Source organism: Notechis scutatus, chromosome 6 (genome assembly GCF_049901735.1).
Source record: "Notechis scutatus isolate UNSWTSFEM ecotype Mainland chromosome 6, rNotScu1.2, whole genome shotgun sequence".
Classification (NCBI taxonomy): Eukaryota; Metazoa; Chordata; class Lepidosauria; order Squamata; family Elapidae; genus Notechis; species Notechis scutatus.
This window is the reverse complement of record NC_142014.1, coordinates 82,735,639-82,752,100: the sequence shown is the minus strand read 5'-3', so window position 1 is coordinate 82,752,100 and position 16,462 is coordinate 82,735,639. Positions and strand designations below refer to the sequence as shown.

At 43.3% G+C, this 16,462-nt stretch overlaps 1 protein-coding gene across 3 annotated transcripts; it reads right to left on the bottom strand.

Annotated features, from left to right (window-relative positions):
- Nucleotides 1–772: 772 nt before the first annotated feature.
- Nucleotides 773–16,107, bottom strand: LOC148130290 (lithostathine-1-alpha-like). Of its 3 annotated transcripts, none has more exons than XM_087969004.1 (6): nt 16,015–16,107; nt 14,122–14,184; nt 8,711–8,823; nt 6,233–6,379; nt 3,215–3,329; nt 773–1,041 (listed from the first exon to the last, which is right to left on the bottom strand). In XM_087969004.1, exons 2-6 carry the CDS (start codon nt 14,174–14,176, stop codon nt 971–973), a joined length of 501 nt encoding a protein of 166 aa, XP_087825130.1. In that variant the 5' UTR covers nt 14,177–14,184; nt 16,015–16,107; the 3' UTR covers nt 773–970. The 3 variants fall into 3 exon arrangements, with proteins under 3 accessions (XP_087825130.1, XP_087825132.1, XP_087825133.1); XM_087969006.1 differs by having other exon boundaries at nt 8,711–8,820; XM_087969007.1 differs by lacking the exon at nt 3,215–3,329.
- Between the last annotated feature and the right edge of the window lie 355 nt (nt 16,108–16,462).

The following is a 16,462-nucleotide window of genomic DNA, read 5'->3' as shown; positions in this document are numbered from 1 at the left end:
GGTTTCGCGAAAGATTTCTCCTTTTATCCTTTAAAAAGCGGCTTTCTTAGTGAGATGGGCAGCATTTTCTGGCTTAGCACAGTTCAGGGAACATAAACCAACAAAAGCAGAAAGATTCACACGCAAGACATGTACCTCCAAGGAAGTTAACCCGGCTTAACCCAAACCAAGTTTTGGACATTCTCCAAATGCAACTTCCGTGTCTGTAACCCAAGTCAAATTCAATTTATTGCCAACGAAGGTATTTGTAACTCAGCAGGTTAAGCATATTCTGCAGACCCAGCTGTCTCCTCCTCCTCCTCCTCCTCCTCCTCCTCCTCCGCTTTTTCCTGGCCATCTTCTCATTGGCTTCCTCTCTTCCCACACAGGAGCTGAATGTTATACCTGTCCCAGTAGGTGCCAATGAACCAGAAGACAAGCATCATGAATGCATTTCTTTCTTCCAGCTTTTGCTGGTTAAAGTTTGTGGTCTGGTTGGGTTCAGCGATTCTACAGCTGCCCACCCTGCATGGATTCTTTTCTCTCGGGGGTGTGTGTGTGTGTGTGTTGGTCATTATTTCCACAAATCCATATTTCTCCTCTCCTTAATCTCATGTTTCCCCTCTGGGAAAAAAGGTGGGAGAGAAGGACCCCAGGAGAGGAGCCGATAAGGTTGCATTGGGTGTTTTGTGACCAGAAAGTCAACTGCAAACACAACCCCCTCTTCCCCCTGAGACTTATTCAGGAGGAGCCCTGGGCCTCCTGGGAGAGAAACGCCAAACTCAAGACAAAGGCAGAGCAATAGACTTTATTATCAAGGGAGGGCCAAGTTCTTCAGAAAGAGAGGAAGAGAAGCAAGGAACCAACTGCTTGGCATTCAATTGGCCTGTGTGGAAAAGAGGTTTTGCACACAGAGAAGGTGGAACCAAAAGATCTCAGCTCAGGTTTCCAATCCATGGGGAGCCCCTCTAACTTCATCTTCAGACTCGGCTTAAGCGGGAGTCCATTTGCAGAGAAAAGAAAATTTCTGATTACAGGGTGTGTCAACCCAATTCAAGTGCTCTGAAAAAAAGGAACATGGGAGGGTTATCACCGTTAGACTGGGCTCCTTGCATCACTTTCCAAGAACAACTGCCTACCCCATGTGCTCTTCTCCCATGGGTAGTGTCAGGTGCAAATAATCAGGCACATTCACTGAGTTTGCAGCACAGAACAGTTGATTATCAACACCCATACACAAGAATCTAATCATGATTCTTGTATCCAGTTCTGGTCACCCCAATATAAAAAGATGTTGAGGCTCTAGAAAGAGAACCGAGAAGAGCAACCAAGAGGATTAATGGACTGGAGGCTAAAACATATGAAGAACGGTTACAGGAATTGGGTACATCTAGTTTAATGAAAAGAATGATTAGGGGAGACATGATAGCAGTCTTCCAACATCTCAGGGGCTGCCCCAAAGAAGAGGGAGTCAAGCTATTCACCAAAGCACCAAAAGACAAGACAAGAAACTAACCAAGCAGAGAAGCAGCCTAGACCTAAGGAGAAATTTCCTAATGCCGACAGCAATCAACCAGCAGAATAACTTGCCTTCAGAAGTTGTGGGTGCTGCATCACTGGAGGCTTTCAAAAAGAGATTGGACAACCATTTGTCTGAAATGTTATAGGGTCTCCTGCAGGGGGTTGGATTAGAATCTGGTCCTTTCCAACTCTACCATTCTATATTCTAACTAACGGTCAAAGCCCAAATTGGCATTAAGTAAGGCTCAACAGAATTCAAGGGGACTGGAGTTGGGACTCTAGTGGTACGCAAAGACTTCAAACAGATGACAAGTTTAACTCCGCCTTCCAGCTCAGCCTGTTGCTCTCCCATAGGTGGGGTGTCATACTGCAGCTCCCCTCATCTACGCATTGCCTTCTGGTGGGATCTAGGAAAGGTCCATGTTCGGTGGCTGCCTCCCTGCTCTAGAACAAATCTTCCTGCTGAGCTACAACAGACTCGATTCTTTCATAAAGGCAGTTAAGACTTGGCCCTTCCCTCCAGCATTTGGGTCTCTGCTTGGGGGGTTCTGGGAGCTGAGAACCAGATATTATAAGCTGAGCCATCTCTTTCACAAAGGAGTTAAGATTTGGGTCTCCACTTGGGGGGTTCTGGGAGCTGAAAGCCACACTTCTTAAAGTTGCCCATCTTGAAAAACACTGCATTAATCTATTCTATTCAGATTGCTGTTTTGCACACCTGGCTTACTTTTTAAAATGAAATACATCAGTCCATGTTTTAGGTTGTATGTTTATTTTTGGTGCTGTGTGCCACCCAGAGTCCCCTCGATTGAGCTGGGTGGCCATGGAAATATCCATGTCTGAAATGAAATCAGGTATCCACAAACCTCTCCAGCTTTGAGAGTGAATGAGGAATAGCAGAAAGAAGCAGTTAGACGAGCTTGCCTCTGCGACAAATGCTGAGATGATGAACTACCATTTTGTGAGCTCAATCTGATACCCAGTAATCTCTTCTAACCAATTTTTAATTTGGATCCAATATGTCCTGGTCTCAGGGCATAGCCACCACATGTGGTAAAATGTACCGTCAACTTTTTTACATTTCCAACATTTGGGACTCATGTTGGGATAAATTTTTGCCAATCTTGTTGAAGCTAAATACCATTTATAAAACATTTTGTACATATTTTCTTTGTATGCTGCAGATACCGTTAATTTAAAATTTACGTTCCATATTTTCTCCCATTCCTCTAGTTCTATAGTGTATCCAAAATTCTGTGCCCATGCAATCCTTGTACCTTTAACTATTTCTTCTTCCATTTTGAAATCTAATAAATATTTATACATTTTAGTTATAAATTTTTGGATGAACTACCACTTTGTGAAACTCTATAAATGTCTAACTTTTTGCCTGTTAAGGTTCTCCAATAAATACTTTAAATCAGCCACTTCCAAAAAAGAATCCTTCAATTTGAGCATTATTTCCACAATCTGTATGGATATCTCCCTCCCCTTCCCTCCCTCCCCTTCCCTTCCCTTTTTTCCCTTCCCTTCCCTTCCTTGTCTTCCCATCCCTTGTCATCCCTTCCTTTCCCTGTCCTCCCTTCCCTTCCCTTTTTTCCCTTCCCTTCCTGTCTTCCCTTCCCATCTTCCCTTCCCCTACCCTTCCCTGCTTTTCTGGAATTACAGATGCAAACTCCAACTACACTAAGAAATGACGGCTGTTCATACTGACCAGTTTGAGGAGAGAGAGCAACGCAAAACTCATTTTTAGAATTATTGTTGGGTTCTCCAGAGCTCCACCTGGTATACCTGGATAGTGACCCATCGTTCCAGCGCCATCCAGTATTCTGTGCAATACAGAATAAAGTACATTGCGGTGGGTGAGTGGGAGTTGGGTTATTATTGATCCCATTTTTTTCTGAAAACAAAATACTTTCTGGTCCTTCAGCCTCTCTTCCCAGCCCTCTAATCCTCCTTATTGCTCTTCTCTGCAACCATCAAATCTTTCTTGAGGTGTGATGCCTCAAATGGGCACTGAATTTTGGGGGAGGGGGCTCTAATGACAACAATATAAAGAAGAACAATTAGTGATAGGATATTTGTAGCTCATATTGAGTCCTTGGTGCTCTCTGAGCTTGGTGGTTTTCTTGCAGATGTTTCATGACCCAACTAGGTAACATCATCAGTGCTAGAAAGGAGTGGGGTGTGCAGAGAGGAGGAGGAGGAGGGGAGGAGGAGGAGGAGGAGGAGGAGGAGGAGGAGGAGGAGGAGGAGGAGGAGGAGGAGGAGGAGGAGGAGGAGGAGGAGGAGGAGGAGGAGGAGGAGGAGAAGAAGAAGAAACTCAAGGCTCCTTGAGCTTGGCAGTTTTCTAGCAGAGATTTCATGACCCAACTAGGTAACATCATCAGTGCTAGAAGAAAGAGGCATTTGTAGAGAGGAGGGAGAGGAGGCGGGAGAGGAGAACTGGGGGCTCCTTGGAGCTTGGTTGTTTTCTTGCAGACATTTTATAACCCAACTAGGGAACATCATCAATGCTAGAAGGGAGTGGAGTTTGAAGAGAGAAGGAGAAAAAGGAAGGAGGACTGTGGAATCCTAGTGCTCTCTGAGCTTGGCTGTTTTCTTGCAGATGTTTCATTACTTAACTAGAGAACATCATCCATGCTAGAAGGGAGAGGAGGGTTTGTGGAGAGGAGGAGGAGGAGGAGGAGGAGGAGGAGAACTGTGGGGTCCTTGGTGCTCTCTGAGCTTGGGGATTTTCTTGCAGATGTTTCATGACCCAACTATGTAACATCATCAGCGCTAGAAATGAGTGGGGTGTGCAGAGAGGAGGAGGAAGAGGGGAGGAGGAGGAGGAGAACTCAGGGCTCCTTGAGCTCTCTGAGCTTGGCAGTTTTCTAGCAGATGTTTCATGACCCAACTAGGTAACATCATCAGTGCTAGAAGGAAGAGGCATTTGTGGAAACGAGATAAGAGGAAGAGGAGGAGGGAGAGGAGGTGGGGGAGGAGAACTGGGGGCTCCTTGGAGCTTGGTTGTTTTCTTGCAGACATTTTATAACCCAACTAGGGAACATCATCAATGCTAGAAGGGAGTAGAGTCTGCAGAGAGAAGGAGAAAAAGGAAGGAGGACTGTGGAATCCTAGTGCTCTCTGAGCTTGGCTGTTTTCTTGCAGATGTTTCATTACCTAACTAGAGAACATCATCCATGCTAGAAAGGAGAGGAGGGTTTTTGGAGAGGAGGAGGAGGAGGAGGAGGAGGAGGAGGAGGAGGAGGAGGAGGAGGAGGAGGAGGAGGAGGAGGAGGAGGAGGAGGAGGAGGACTCAGGGCTCCTTGAGCTCTCTGAGCTTGGCAGTTTTCTAGCAGAGATTTCATGACCCAACTAGGTAACATCATCAGTGCTAGAAGGAAGAGGCATTAGTGGAGAGGAGGGAGAGGAGGGAGAGGAGGCGGGGGAGGAGAACTGGGGGCTCCTTGGAGCTTGGTTGTTTTCTTGCAGACATTTTATAACCCAACTAGGGAACATCATCAATGCTAGAAGGGAGTGGAGTTTGCAGAGAGAAGGAGAAAAAGGAAGGAGGACTGTGGAATCCTAGCGCTCTCTAAGCTTGGCTGTTTTCTTGCAGATGTTTCATTACCTAACTAGAGAACATCATCCATGCTAGAAGGGAGAGGAGGGTTTGTGGAGAGGAGGAGGAGGAAGGAGGAGGAGGAGGAGGAGGAGGATGAGGAGGAGGAGGAGGAGGAGGAGGAGGAGGAGAACTGTGGGGTCCTTGGTGCTCTCTGAGCTTGGGGATTTTCTTGCAGATGTTTCATTATTCAACTAGGGAACATCATCAGTGTAGAAGGAAGTGGGGTTTGTGCTACTGGTCTGGGGTATTATCTATCCCAGTTTAGCACTCCTTCATTCAAAACAACAATGAAAATCCAGGATTAATTATTGTAGCCTCAGCTAGGATATTGTGTCCAGTTCTGGCGATTGTGTTTCAGGAAGGGCCTCGACAACCTGAAGAGTTTCCAGAGCAATGAAGATGAAAAGGGGCTTAGAAAGAAAAACTTTGGGAGAACTTTGGGTTGCAAACATGACATGGGTTTGTCTTGGAGAAGAGAAAGTTGTGGTGAGATATGGTACCTTCAAAGAGCAGGAGACCAAAATAAAGGATCTCCAGATCTCTTCCAATTGCACATCACTGGGAATCTCATTGTCAAGATAAGGATGAGTTTCCCTTCATTCTCAAGATGCCGTGAGACACAATGAGCTTGGGGATTGGCCGTCTACTGGAGTCCTGTCTGCTTTCAAAGGCTGTGCTGAAATCAGGATATAGGACGTCTGCTGCATGACCATAATCGACTAAACTATCTGAGGAAACAGTAGGATGGAGATAATTGGGCAGGATTTATATCTGACAGTTATGACATTGTGAGAAAACATGGTTTTCATATCGAAAAACACTGAGCCGATTTAGATCCTATTAGCTATTAAAAAGGATCCTGCAGGGAGAAATCCCTCACTGACTATAGATCTGCTTCTTTGTGATCTGAGGGAATTTGGCTACTGGCTTTGGGGTCCTTTGTCCTTGCGTCCCCTTGGGTCAGGAGCAGCAATGGGCTGGCGTTGTATCTAAACTGACATTAGGAAATGGAGACGGAAGATGGTTGATGGGCTGTTCAAGGACAACATAAATCACTACTCAAGAAATATCCGTATGGAAACATCTGCTACTTGCTCAGAGACAGGAGGACCGAGTACTCACCAGATTGGATGTTGAAACTCGTTGGAGCCCAATCCAGACCCACTTATTTTCTAGGTTTCCCTTGGAGACATAGGCATTGATGTATTTTGCCTGGCTGTCACTCATGAAAGAGGCTAAATGACCTTTGCATTTGAACTGACACTCTTCCTGCAAAGAGAGAAGAAGGAAAAATACCCTCTGAAGAGAAAAGAGATGCCTTCAGATGTGTTCCTTGAAAGTGGCTGATTATTTGCCACCGACAAACCATGATGGCCATTGCAGAGCTGCTACCATCCGGGCCTACCAATCTGGACGGCCTTGCAGTTTGGTTAGACAAAATCCTCTCAGCTGAGGGCCACACGATATGGACTTTTGTGATAGGGTTCTACCTGTTTAGCAACAAAGCATGTTGTATTTTCATCTATTTTTCCTTTCTTTTTAAAATGGTGGGATAAGGGTTTATCAAACTACTAGCTCTAAACCTGTGCTTCACTACAAAACTATGTTTAGTTTTGGGGGAGGAAAATCCATCGGTATTCATCGCCTAGAAGCCAAGAGGAACATAGGTGCCCAATTTCATGTTTGTAGGCTTTACGGTTCTAGAGATTTTGTGATGATGCGTGAGTGGCATTTCGCTTTTATATAGATAGATTACAGCCTGGGATATAGGAAAAATTTTATCCTATCGCTGTATGGATTGATAGCTTCTAGCCTTTCTAAGCTGAAAAGCTAAGTTAGAAGAGGGAATATTTGGACAATGTCTGCTGATAAGAGAAATCTTTGTTAGGGCTAATGGGCCCTGTCCCTTCACAAACTCCAAGCAACCTTATTTCCTTATTAACATCCTAAAAGATACACCCCTTCTGTCACTACACTTCACTTTAATAAATACATGGGATATTATGGGATGCAAATATGTAACACGTTTGACTACAGGTAACTGATCACTTTTATTCTCTTACATTTTCTTTGACGTCTTCACTATCAAAGGGAATGTAAGGCTCCCTCTTTCATTGAAAAAACTCTCTTTTAGCAGAATATTCTGAATAAATTGCAATTAAATTATCTCTCTTTCTCGGTTTCTCTGATTGGAAGCTATGCAGGCCAAAGCAGGAGCCTAAAAAAGCCGTATTTGGCCTTCAGCTACTATTCCTAACGGAGGAGTTCCCTTAAGAAGGGCTGCAAATGCGAGCATGACTTTCTTGCCCAACAAGGAAAAATGAAGAAAAAAATATACATTAGGGAAGATGACTCTCGTGCTTATGATTGAGGCGTGAAAGTTGTGTCAGAAGTGGGATATCCCTAAAAAACTGGGACATGCAAACAAGGTGGGGGGAGAGAGAAGAGGGAAGGAGGGGTGTGTTTGTGTGTGGAAATAAAGAGACACTCTGAGAGACAAGGGGTCACTTTGAAGCAACATGGCTTGAATTTTTGAAGGCCCTCATTTAACAACCACAATTGGGGCTGGCAATTCAGTCATTTAGCCAAACAATTGCTAAGTAAATGGCAACTGTCATAAATGTGAGGATTGGCCCTAAAGATACGTTTCCACCACTGTCATAACTGTGAATGATCAGGGGTGGGATTCAAATGTTTTAACAACCGGTTCTGTGGGTGTGGCTAAGTTGGTGGGTGTGGCTTTGTGGTCATGTTATTGGCTGGGCGTGGCTAACTCAATATCACTCACATCGAGGCACGCATCTCCTCCCCTGGCCTCTCATCACTGTGGGGATGCTGCAGCAGTCGTAAGTGTGAAAAATGGTCATAAGACACTTTTTTTCAGTGCCATGGTGACTTTGAATGGTCCCTCCACACAAGCAAAGTACCAGCAAAGGAGGGGGGGGAAAACTCCAGAGAAGTTCCTGAGACAGGAAGTCTAGTCCTGCCAAGAATGTAATAAGGGTTAATGGAGAGGCAGTTTCTGTAAGCAACACCAGACTGTTTCCTTCCTGCCTTCCTTACAGGATTAGGCCAGTAATTTCTTCTAACAACCTGTTCTCCAAACTGCTTAGAATGTTAACAACCGGTTCTAGCGAATAGGTGCGAACCTGTAGAATCCCACCCCTGTGAATGATTGCTAAGGTGGGACACCTGTTAACCCTGTGATTGTTGGCCTTGTTTCCACAACATGGATAAGGCAATAGCTGAGTTGTACAACATGTTGAATCACACAGTACCCAATCTCATTTAAATGAAGCAGTTGGATATCTCATTCGAGTTTTCTTCCTTTGACAAATTTCACTCACATTGAAGTGAAGGCAGCCCATTAAACCCATTCAGATTTATTTTCAAAGTACTAAATGGAAGAGAATTCAACATAATTAATAAAATATTTCATTTCTTTCAGACTTCTATCCTTATTTTTAAGGGAGAGTCATGCAGCAGGTGCTCTCCATTTAAAGAATGACACAAACTTTTGGGCCTTGTGAAGTTTGGAAAAACTCTGGGCCAGATTAAGGGAATTCATCCTGCTCAGGTGAGGCACCTCAGGGGAGTTACCTCCGCCTCTTGAAAGGTGAACAACTCTTCGTAGAACTTGTAGCAATACCACTGGCTTTGCTCTTTCAGGGCAAAGCTGCCGGAAGGACAGACGGTCCGTGGCTTTGGATCTTCTGGAGAAACAGAATGAGAAACAAAGAGAATGAGAGCAAAAGTGAGGGACACGGCAATGGTGTCAGGGTTCCGACGGATGCCCTAATTAATTCATGAGCCTCGAGCCAAGTTTCGAAAGAAGCCCAATTATTTATTAGGAGCAACATGTTGGCACTTTCCCCAAGTGCAGTAGGCTCTGCCCCACGTCATTTACTGCCCCACCTATGACCTTGTTTCCCCCCTCCTTCCAGGGTGTGTCTTAAATCACATTCTCCAACTGAAGCACTTTCCCCGGACTGTAGAAAACACGCCTCTCTGACTGGCTCTGGTAACCTTGGACACAATCTGGGGAAGGGTATGCATGGAATGTGCTTCTGGTCATAGCAACCAAACTGCTGTATCAGATCTCTCCCCCTCCTTCTTATGGCAACTGGAGAGCAAGCCAGGAGTGCTTTACGAGTTGACAAATGGCTCTTAGCGTCAACCCTGAAGTTGGCCGAACTGTGGCCATTTTCCTTTTTGTAGTTTTTCTCTAGAGAAGTTTCTCTTCTCACGGCTTCAGGGCTGACACAGCCTGGAGCGAAGGAGCCAAGGAGAGGGGAGGGAGTGTGAAGATAGTTGGGGTGCTGTAGCCACAATAAAATTCTTTCCCCTGGGAATCAAGGACGTTGGTGCAGGTGTTCGAAAGGTGCAGACCGAGGTCACCTAGCAACCGGACTGTATGCTGATTGGACCGTGTGACTGGAGATTCGGGGGGGGGGAGGAAGTGAGAAAGCTTAACTTTTCATTGGGTGGGAACTTAGAGCCGGTTTTCCACCAGGAACGTGCCAATTCGATATATCCCAATAAAATGTTCTTTGAGGAGATTGTTCTTATTGAATGGGATGTATTGCGTGGATCCCTGGCATTTGGGTTCAATGGGCCATCGATTTTCTCAAGGGGCCACATTAAGAACCTGGGACCGTTGTGGAGAGCCGAACCAACAGGCTCTTCACTGCTTAAAGTCTTCAAGTCCCTCTAGAAATTAATGATTAATCATCACAGCTGCTGCTTGTACTTATTTATTCTGTGGATGTTTTTACCATTTTAATTATTTTATAACCTTAGAATTGCAAGCCACACAGAGTCAACTGGTTGAGTTGGCTGCCTACAGAAATCGAACAAATAAATAGATTACACCGAGTGATCCTTTGATTGCTTTGCGGGTCATTAGCCTCTCTCTTAAAACATATTTTATTAGTTATTAAGAACAATTTGACTTTTGGACTTCTTCCATAACTAAGAGTTCCAATAGAAGAGAATATTAGCTCGGGGTTGAACTGTGGCATCCCTGAGCTTGGTGGCTTTCTGGACCCAACAAAGAAACATTGTCACTGCTAGGAGGGAGTGGGGTTTGTGGCGGTGGTGGGATTGTGGTGGTGGTGATGATGATGATGATGATGATGATGATGATGAGGAGGAGGAGGAGGAGGAGGAGGAGGAGGAGGAGGAGGAGGAGGAGGAGGACAACTGTGGAGTAATTGATGTTCTCTAAACTTGGTGTTTTTCTTGAAGATGTTTCATTACCCAACTAGGAAACATCATCAGTGCTAGGAGGGAGTGGGGTTTGTGGTGGTGGTGGTGGTGGTGAGGAGGAGGAGGAGGAGGAGGAGGAGGACAACTACTGTGTGGTCCTGGGTGCTTTCTGAGCTTGGTGGATGGAGATTCAGAAACTCCCTCAGGAGCACAGAGGTCTTCCCTTGCTAAGACGCAACCCAATACTCAGCTTTTACCCTCAACCACAACCCTACTTCAACCGATCCACCGTCACCCAAGACTAGGCACGCACGCCCCCAACTACCTCAATTCCAACTACTGCCGGCCTTAAATGCAAACTACTCAATGCAAGAAGCCTCGTGAATAAAATACCTGAATTTCTCATCCTCCTAAATATGGCTAACTTCGACATTATATTTGTCTGTGAAACATGGCTCAATGCATCTCTCCCCGACTCCATTACCACAGTAAGAGACTATCATGTTTACCGATCAGATCGTGAAAATCGTCGAGGAGGTGGTGTTGCTATATTCTATAAAAAATCCTTACATCTAAAAAATATCCAAGTTACCCAGGAGCTTGCTCTTCCTGAAACCATCATCTGTGAACTATCCTTAAATATCACAATTCGATTCTTACTATGTTACAGAGCACCTGATTATGACATCGAACATGTAAACAAGCTAAATACATTACTAACATGGGCTACATCCTGCCCATACCCCTTTATCCTTCTTGGTGATTTCAATCTACCTCATATTGACTGGACCCTAAATGATTGTACAACTGAAATCATACACACAACCTTCTACAATGCTATTACAAATCTGGGACTGGAACAACTAGTAACCAACAACACTAGACTAAACAACTGCCTCGATCTCATCTTCTGCAATAGTTTGAATTTAATTTACGGAATACAAACTAAAGAACCCTTTTCCAGTAGTGACCACAATATGATTGACTTTTGTCTCAACATACGTCCACACAAAAATCACCACAATGATGTAATCCCCAATTGTAACTTCAAAAAGGCAACTATGATCTTATAGACAACGATCTCTCATCCCTTGATTGGCAATCTCTATTCACTGGATGCAATACTGTTGAAGACCATTACAACATATTTTTACTCGAAGTCAAAAGAGTCATCAAACTATATGTACCAACAACAACTCCCAAAACAAAACAAAAAAGCAGATTACCCATATCAATAAGGAAACTTCAATCCAAAAAGAGATCACTCTGGCGGAAAAACAAATCTGGTCACGTTGCCAATTTCAAAAACCGATACAAAAATTTATGCCACCAGATAAAGACCGAATGCACCAATTATCACATTAAACAAGAGGAAAACCTTCTAAGCACCAATTCCACCCGTGCTTTTTACAATTTTGTAAACAACAAACTAAAAGACTCAAGGTCCATCCCTCCCTTGATAGGACCTGATGGTAAAGACTGCAACGACGACACCATTAAAGCCAACATCTTTAACACATTCTTCGGCTCAGTATTTGTAAGCAGCAATGGATCATGCCCAGTATTTCCTAGCCGTACCACAGATAACAACAATGATCTAATACATATCGATTTCACAGAAGACAATGTCGAAAAATCACTACGCAACCTAAAACCATCTCTATCTATTGGACCGGGTGGAATATGTGCCTACTTATTAAAAAAGCTATCCACTGCCATAGCCAAACCTCTAAGCATAATCTTTGAAAAATCTTTCAGGACCAGCTCCTTGCCTAACCTATGGTCACAAGCCACGGTCATCCCCATCTTCCAAAAGGGAGACCCCAGCCTAGTTGAAAATTACAGACCAATCTCCTTATGCTGCGTCACCTGTAAAGTCATGGAATCAATTATTAACCAATCCATCATCCTTCACTTAGAGACAAATAACCTACTCTCCAATAAACAATTTGGTTTCAGAAAAAAACTATCCTGTAATCTGCAACTCTTACACTGCAAAAACATATGGACGACACAACTCGACCAGGGCAAAGCAATAGACGCAATCTACATAGACTTCTGTAAAGCCTTTGATTCAGTGGTACACGACAAACTACTCCTAAAAATAAAATCCTATGGTATCTCTGGACAACTGAATAACTGGATAGAAGCATTCCTGTCAAACAGACAACAAATGGTCAAAATCGGGAGCGTCCTATCAAATCCAGTACCTGTCAATAGTGGTGTCCCCCAGGGCAGTGTTCTAGGACCAACTCTCTTCATACTCTACATAAACGACCTCTGTGATCATATTAAGAGCAACTGCGTTCTCTTCGCTGATTATGTAAAGCTGTTCAACACCACAGACAATACTGCTACCCTTCAAAAAGATCTTGACTATGTATCAGAATGGTCAAACAAATGGCAACTTCAAATCTCAACAAATAAATGCTCTGTCTTACATATTGGCAAAAAAAATCAGAAAATAAAATACAAGCTGAATAGTCAAGATCTTGTTGATGATCCAAGCTCTGTAAAGGACCTTGGAATACTCACCTCTAATGATCTAAGTGCTAGAGCCCACTGCAACTACATAGCCAAAAAGGCATTAAGAGTTGTTAACCTAATCCTACGTAGCTTTTTCTCTGGTAATATCACACTACTAACCAGAGCATACAAAACATTTGCTAGACCAATACTCGAATACAGTTCATCAGTCTGGAACCCTCATTACGTATCTGATATTAGCACAATTGAGAAAGTCCAGAAATATTTCACAAGGAGAGTTCTCCACTCTTCTACTCGTTGTAGAATACCTTATGCCACCAGACTTGAAATTCTAGAACTAGAAAACCTTGAATTACACCGTCTTCGGTCTGACTTAAGCATGGTATATAAAATCATACATTGCAATGTCCTACCTGTCAATGAATACTTCAGCTTCAACCATAACAACACAAGAGCACACAATAGATACAAACTCAAAGTAAACCGCACCAAACTTGATTGCAGGAAATACGACTTCAGCAATAGAGTGGTCAATGTCTGGAATACTCTAGCTGACTCTGTAGTCTCTTCCCCAAACCCCAAAAACTTTAACCTTAGACTGTCTACTATTGACCTCACCCCTTTCCTAAGAGGTCTGTAGGGGGCGTGCATAAGCGCACCAACGTGCCTACCGTCCCTGTCCTATTGTTTCTCTTATTCTTTTATTTTTCTTATATGTACCCATTTCATGTATTCACAACTATGTATACACTTATACTTATTATCTTGTAAACAATTGGCAAGTCAAATAAATAAAATAAAATATATAAATAAAATAAGACCCCAAACACCCACAACCCAATAAGGATTCAAGCTTGATTTCCGATGGTGTAGGGACACCCCCTCCCCCATTTCATGAAATGCTCTTGGCAAAGAAATATTTACTTATTGACTTCATGTGCTGCCTGTCTCACTGTCAGTCAGGCTTACAACAACGTAAAAGCGTAATCCAAAATGACAGGAACATTAAGAAAAACATTTATTGATTCAATTTGTTTGCCACCCACCCCATCACGGGGAGTCTCTGAGTGGCTTACAATGTTAAAAAGGATAAAACAATCCAATCCAATGTAGAGGAAGCAATAAAACACTAAAAATTACACATTATTTTTTTATTAAGAGATTGAAATTAACCAAGGACTAGATATATGGGGAGCACTTGTCTATAAAGTCACCAAGAGTTGAAAGAGATAAAACAACAACAGATATATGCAAATCTATAGAGAAACAGGATGTAGGTGGGATATATCAATTTTGGAGTGATGGCAACAGCTCACCTGCCCAGGCAAGGCTGCCCAAGAGGCCAAAGATGAAGCAAGTGATGAGAAGCATCTCCAAACCTGAGGAGAGAAACAGAAGTTGAGAAGAACATTGAATGTCCTCCAACCACACCAGGTCATCCCCTTTTTCGGGTGTCCCTTCCCCAGAAGGAAGAACCCAGCACTCGTCTCAACCATGAATCCCGCCTGTTCGTCTCTGGATTGCAGCCCCCTCCCCAAATACTACCCTGAGCAATGGGTAGAGACCCCGGTCTGCCAGGAATCACAGCCTGTAATTCTCCAAATGTGGATTCTGAGCTTCTGGCTCTGGTGGTTGGTTCCTCCCTCTGTGACCATTAAGATCTGGGCCACAGCAGGTGTGATCCAGGATGTAAGGAGGGTGTAAAGTCGGAGCAGGCCACCTCAGAGAAGAATTTGGAGAAGGGACCCTTAGCTAATCCTCAAGCCCAATGAACTCAACGCCTAAATGGAAGGGATTGAAGTTTTAAGCCCACCCACCCCCACAATCTTGATTTTCCTCTTCTGTATCTCTTCATCTCTTCTATGGACAAGAAAAGCAATTCCCTCCCCGCTTCCTTTTAATCCTGTGAACTGGCTGCCAAAAATGGACAAAGAAATATCAGAAACACAGACAATGCAAACCATCCATCTCTTATCAGAGACACAGGACTTTCCTGGGCTTTATAACACAAGGTGCTCTGATGCCTCATCGGTCAAATAAATCATCTATCATACCCCCCACAGGAGTTCTTGCAAAGGAGGTTGAAAGCTTTAAAGCTGTGGGGTTTTTTAAAAAGGGGGGGCAGGGGATACTGCTGCACCAGGGTACTTCCTGATTTTGTTGAAACCCCTTTTGATCAGAGCCAGATTCATATGTACATGGCTGGGGGATCAGATCTATCCCTGAAGCTATTGCATACAGTTTTTATTAAAACTTTCAACCAGGAACATTGGAAACTAATATAAACAAATATAAAAGAAGGAAGAAAAAAGAAAGAAGAAAGAAAGAAAGAAAGAAAGAAAGAAAGAAAGAAAGAAAGAAAGAAAGAAAGAAAGAAAGAAAGAAAGAAAGAAAGAAAGGTAAACAAGAGAGACAGACAGACAGACAGAGAGACCCAGAGAGAGAGAGATAGAGAGAGAGAGAAAAGAGAGAAAGAAAGAAAGAAAGAAAGAAAGAAAGAAAGAAAGAAAGAAAGAAAGAAAGAAAGAAAGAAAGAAAGGTAAAAAAGAGAGACAGAGTGACAGAGACCCAGAGACAGAGAGAAAGAAAGAACGAAAGAAAGAACGAAAGAAAGAAAGAAAGAAAGAAAGAAAGAAAGAAAGAAAGAGAGAGAGAGAGAGAGAGAGAGACCCAGAGACAGACAGACAAACAGACAGACAGACAGACAGAAAGAAAGAAAGAAAGAAAGAAAGAAAGAAAGAAAGAAAGAAAGAAAGAAAGATAAAAAGAGAGACAGAGAGACAGAGACCCAGAGACAGAGAGAAAGAAAGAAAGAAAGAAAGAAAGAAAGAAAGAAAGAAAGAAAGAAAGAAAGAAAGAAAGAAAGAAAGAGAGACAGAGAGACCCAGAGACAGAGAGAAAGAAAGAAAGAAAGATAAAAAAGAGAGACAGAGAGACAGAGAGAGAGACCCAGAGACAGAGAGAAAGAAAGAAAGAGAGAGAGAGAGAGAGAGAGAGAGAGAGAGAGAGAGAGAGAGAGAGAGAGAGAGAGAGAGAAATATAAGAAAAGCCAATCAGGGGGGAAAAAAGCTAAAGAAAAATAGAAAAGAAAAAATGTAGGAGTTAGTAGTTTCTGATATTCTTCACAGCAGTTTTAAGAACAAATATATCGTAAACTCTCTCTCTCTAAAGTTACATCATATTACTCCTCTTTCTAGAACAGATCTCACCTTCAAAGGGGGATCCAGTTTGAGAGACGAATCCTCTAGATCACCAATGGTCTGACGTTTCCCAGTTTATATATCAGAGCTCCTATGTTCACACCCTGCCGTGCCAGAAGATATGATGATACAAAACAGGTGTTGCTGTCCGGAGAGCAGGTAAAAACTCCCTCCCTCCCCTTATTGCCCTTGTATCCTGCTTTGTATTGTAAGCTATCCAGAATTGCTCTAGAGCCAGGCAAATCAATAAATAATAAATCAATAAATAGCAAATCAAGAATGGCCAATAAAGGTGGGATCTTACTGGGAGGTCCCACTGGGACAAGAACTCAAGGGCCATCCCCAGGAGTGGTATTCTACCGGTTCAGACCAGTTCAGCCAAACCGGTAGCTCCAACAATCATCGGTGAGCGAACTGGTTTGCTCCGACAATCATCTGCTGGGCCCTCATGCTCACC